This window comes from Salvelinus sp. IW2-2015, linkage group LG23 (assembly GCF_002910315.2).
Source record: "Salvelinus sp. IW2-2015 linkage group LG23, ASM291031v2, whole genome shotgun sequence".
NCBI classification, from domain to species: Eukaryota; Metazoa; Chordata; class Actinopteri; order Salmoniformes; family Salmonidae; genus Salvelinus; species Salvelinus sp. IW2-2015.
In genome coordinates, this window is record NC_036863.1 from 46609102 (window position 1) to 46612956 (window position 3855).

Genomic DNA, 3855 nt, shown 5'->3' on the forward strand with positions numbered 1-3855 from the left:
TCATCACATTCCTATTAAGTGGGGAACAGCAACATCATTGATTAGGTGGGGAACACTTCATCATTGTATTAAGTGGAACATTTCATACCTTAATACAATGATGAATGTTCCCCACCTTAATACAATGATGAATGTTCCCCACCTTAATACAATGATGAATGTTCCCCACCTTAATACAATGTTGAATGTTCCCCACCTTAATACAATGTTGAATGTGTTTCCCTTTGTAGTCTGTAATGGTTTGCAAGCCCTGCCACATCCGACGAGCGTCAGAGCTGGTGTAGTACGATTTGATCTTAGTCCTGTATTGATGCTTTGCCTGTTTGATGGTTTGTCGGTGGGCATAGCAGGATTTCTCATAAGCTTCCGGGTTAGAGTCCCTCTCCTTGAAAGTGGCAGCTCTAGCCTTTAGCTCAGTGCGGATGTTGCCTGTAATCCCATGGTTTCTGGTTGGGGTATGTACGTGCAGTCACTTTGGGGACGACGTCATCGATACACTTATTGATGAAGCCAATGACTGATGTGATGTACTCAATGCCACCGGAGGAAGCCCGGAACATATTCCAGTCTGTGCAAAACAGTCCTGTAGCTTAGCATCATCTTCTTTTTTATTGATCTAGTCACTGGTGCTTCCTGCTTTAATTTTTGCTTGTAAGCAGAAATCAGGAGGATATAATTATGGTCAGATTTTCCAAATGGAGGGAGAGGGTGAGCTTTGTAGGAGTAAAGGTGGTCCAGCGGTTAGTTTTTTCCTCTGGTTGCACATTTAACATGCGGATAGAAATTTGGTCGAACGGATTTAAGTTTCCCTGCATTAAAGTCCCCGGCCACTAGGAGCGCCGCCTCTGGGTGATTTTTTGTTTTTGTTTGCTTATGGCGGAATTCAGCTCATTCAATGCTGTCTTAGTGCCAGCCTTAGTACCTACTGTGGTGGTATGTAAAACAGCTACAAAAAATACAGATGAAAACTGTCTAGGTAGATAGTGTGGTCTACAGCTTATCATGAGATACTCTACCTCATGCGAGCAATAGCTCCAGACTTCCTTAGATATAGTGCACCAGCTGTTATTTACAAAAATACATAGTCCGCCGCCCCTTGTCTTACCAGACGTCACTGTTCTATCCTGCCTGTACAGCGTATAACCAGCCAGCTAGCTGTATGTTGATAATGTCGTCGTTCAGCCACGACTCCATGAAGCATAAGATATTACAGTTTTGAATGTCCCGTTGGTAGTTTAATCTTCCGCGTAGGTCATTGATTTTATTTTCCAAAGATTGCACGTTGCAGAATGGAAGGAAGTGGAGGTTTATTCGATCGCCTACGAATTCTCAGAAGGCAGCCCGCCCTCTGGCCCCTTTTTCTCTGTCGCCTCTTCACGCAAATCACGGGGATATGGGCCTGTTCCCAAGAAAGCAGTATATCGTTCACGTCGGCCTCGTCACGCTCGTTATAGGGAAAAAAGGATTCAGCCAGTCCGTGGTGAGTAATCGCAGTCCTGATGTCCAGAAGTTATTTTCGGTCATAAGAGACGGTAGCAGCAACATTATGTACACAATAAGTAAAATAAATAAGTTATAAACAAACAACAAAACAAGACGTCTGCCTTATTCTCCGGCTCCATCTTAGCGTTTCAATGATACAATGACTATGAAGTTAAAGTGCAGACTGTCAGCTTTAATCTAAAGGCATATTCACACCTAACTACCCTGAGCAATATATTTATAAACATTACACTTGTATACCGGAGGCTAACATGGTTTACAGAGGCTAATATGGTGTTCAGAGGCTAACATGGTGTTCAGAGGCTAACATGGTGTCCAGAGGCTAACATGGTGTCCAGAGGCTAACATGGTGTCCAGAGGCTAACATGGTGTCCAGAGGCTAACATGGTGTTCAGAGGCTAATATGGTGTCCAGAGGCTAATATGGTGTCCATAGGCTAATATGGTGTTCGAGAGGCTAACATGGTGGTTCAGAGGCTAAACATGGTGTTCAAAGAGGCTAACATGGTGTCCAGAGGCTAACATGGTGTTCAGAGGCCTAATAATGGTGTCCAGAGGCTAATATGGTGGTTCAGAGGCTAACATGGTGTTCAGGGGCTAACATGGTGTTCAGAGGCTAACATGGTGTCCAGAGGCTAACATGGTGTTCAGAGGCTAAATATGGTGTCGCAGAGGCTAATATGGGTGTCGCAGAGGCTAATATGGTGTTCAGAGGCTAACATGGTGTTCAGAGGCTAACATGCCTGTCCAGAGGGCTAACATGGTGTTCAGAGGTAACTACCAGAGGCTAACATGGTGTCCGAGGTAACTACCAGAGGCTAACATGGTGTTCAGCGGCGAACATGGTGTTCAGCAGAGCTAACATGGGTGTTCAGCGGCTAACAATGGTGGCTCAGGGGCTACATGGTGCTCAGGGCTAACATGGTGCTCAGCGGCTAACATGTGCCAGCGGCTAACATGGTGCTCAGGGGCTACTGGTGTTCCAGAGGCTAACATGGTGTTCAGAGGTAACTACCAGAGACTAACATGGTGCTCAGCGGCTAACATGGTGTTCAGAGGCTACACATGGTGTTCAGGGGCTAACATGGTGCTCCAGGGCTAACATGGTGTTCAGAGGTAACTACAGAGGACTAACATGGTGTCTCAGCGGTAACATGGTGTTCAGGGGCTAACATGGTGGTTCCGGGGCTAACATGGTGTTAAGCGGCTTAACATGGTGGGCTCAGGGGCTAACATGGTGCTCAGCGGCTAACATGGTGTTCAGCGGCTAATCATGGTGCTCAGGGGCTAACATGGTGCTCAGCGGCTAACATGGTGCTCAGGGGCTAACATGGTGCTCAGCGGCTAATATGGTGTCCAGAGGCTAACATGGTGTTCAGAGGTAACTACCAGAGGCTAACATGGTGTCCAGAGGTAACTACCAGAGGCTAACATGGTGTTCGGAGTTAACTACCAGAGGCTAATATGGTGTTCAGAGGTAACTACCAGAGGCTAACATGGTGTTCAGAGGTAACTACAAGAGGCTAACATGGTGTTCAGAGGCTAACATGGTGTTCAGAGGTAACTACCAGAGGCTAACATGGTGTTCAGAGGTAACTACCAGAGGCTAACATGGTGTTCAGAGGTAACTACCAGAGGCTAACATGGTGTTCAGAGGCTAACATGGTGTCAATAAATGTCAGTAGGAGCATATTCAGTGTGCAGGCTATTCTATTCTGCTCTAGTATACTTCATTAAGATGTGGGGATTGATTGGTTTATTTATTGGGAAACAGATGAGTACACCCCTGAGGATAACACGTTAAAGTGATTCCACTTGGTTCCACCGTGGTACCTGATGGATTACACACAGACTAGACACAGCAAAACAACATCCCTACAGTACAAAACAGCATAGAAAAACAAAGATAGAAATGTTAGTATTACCACAAACTTTCCATTTTTAGGACTCCCCCGTGCTGATCGGTGAGATGGACTCCTCCGGCAGTCTGAATGCTCATTCGCTGCTGCATCTTAGCGAACRAATCAGGGCCAAGGCTGTGTTTCAGGTGGGTGGTTCAGATCGACAAGTAGGCCGTCATTGTAAATAAGAATTTGTTCTTAACTGACTTGCCTAGTTAAATAAATGTTAAATAAAATAATATAAATTGAAAAAATGAATAAACCCCAGTGCAAGACTGACTTGTTTCAATGCGTACTCCTAGAACTCCGAGAACAGTTGACCGTGGTTACATAGCCAGTCAGACCCAGGTCCTCTAGTCTGTAAGACGTCCCAGGTTACATAGCCAGTCAGACCCAGGTCCTCCAGTCTCTAAGACGTCCCAGGTTACATAGCCAGTCAGACCCAGGTCCTC

The 3855-nt window shown here is 45.7% G+C and overlaps 1 protein-coding gene across 1 annotated transcript in view; it reads left to right on the forward strand.

Annotated features, from left to right (window-relative positions):
• Positions 1–3855, forward strand: part of LOC111950982 (mitochondrial import receptor subunit TOM40B) — a 32681-nt gene that overhangs the window by 11349 nt on the left and 17477 nt on the right. Inside the window, 1 exon segment of the mRNA XM_070434677.1 lies at positions 3448–3556. Within this exon segment, the coding sequence (XP_070290778.1) occupies positions 3448–3556 (109 nt within the window).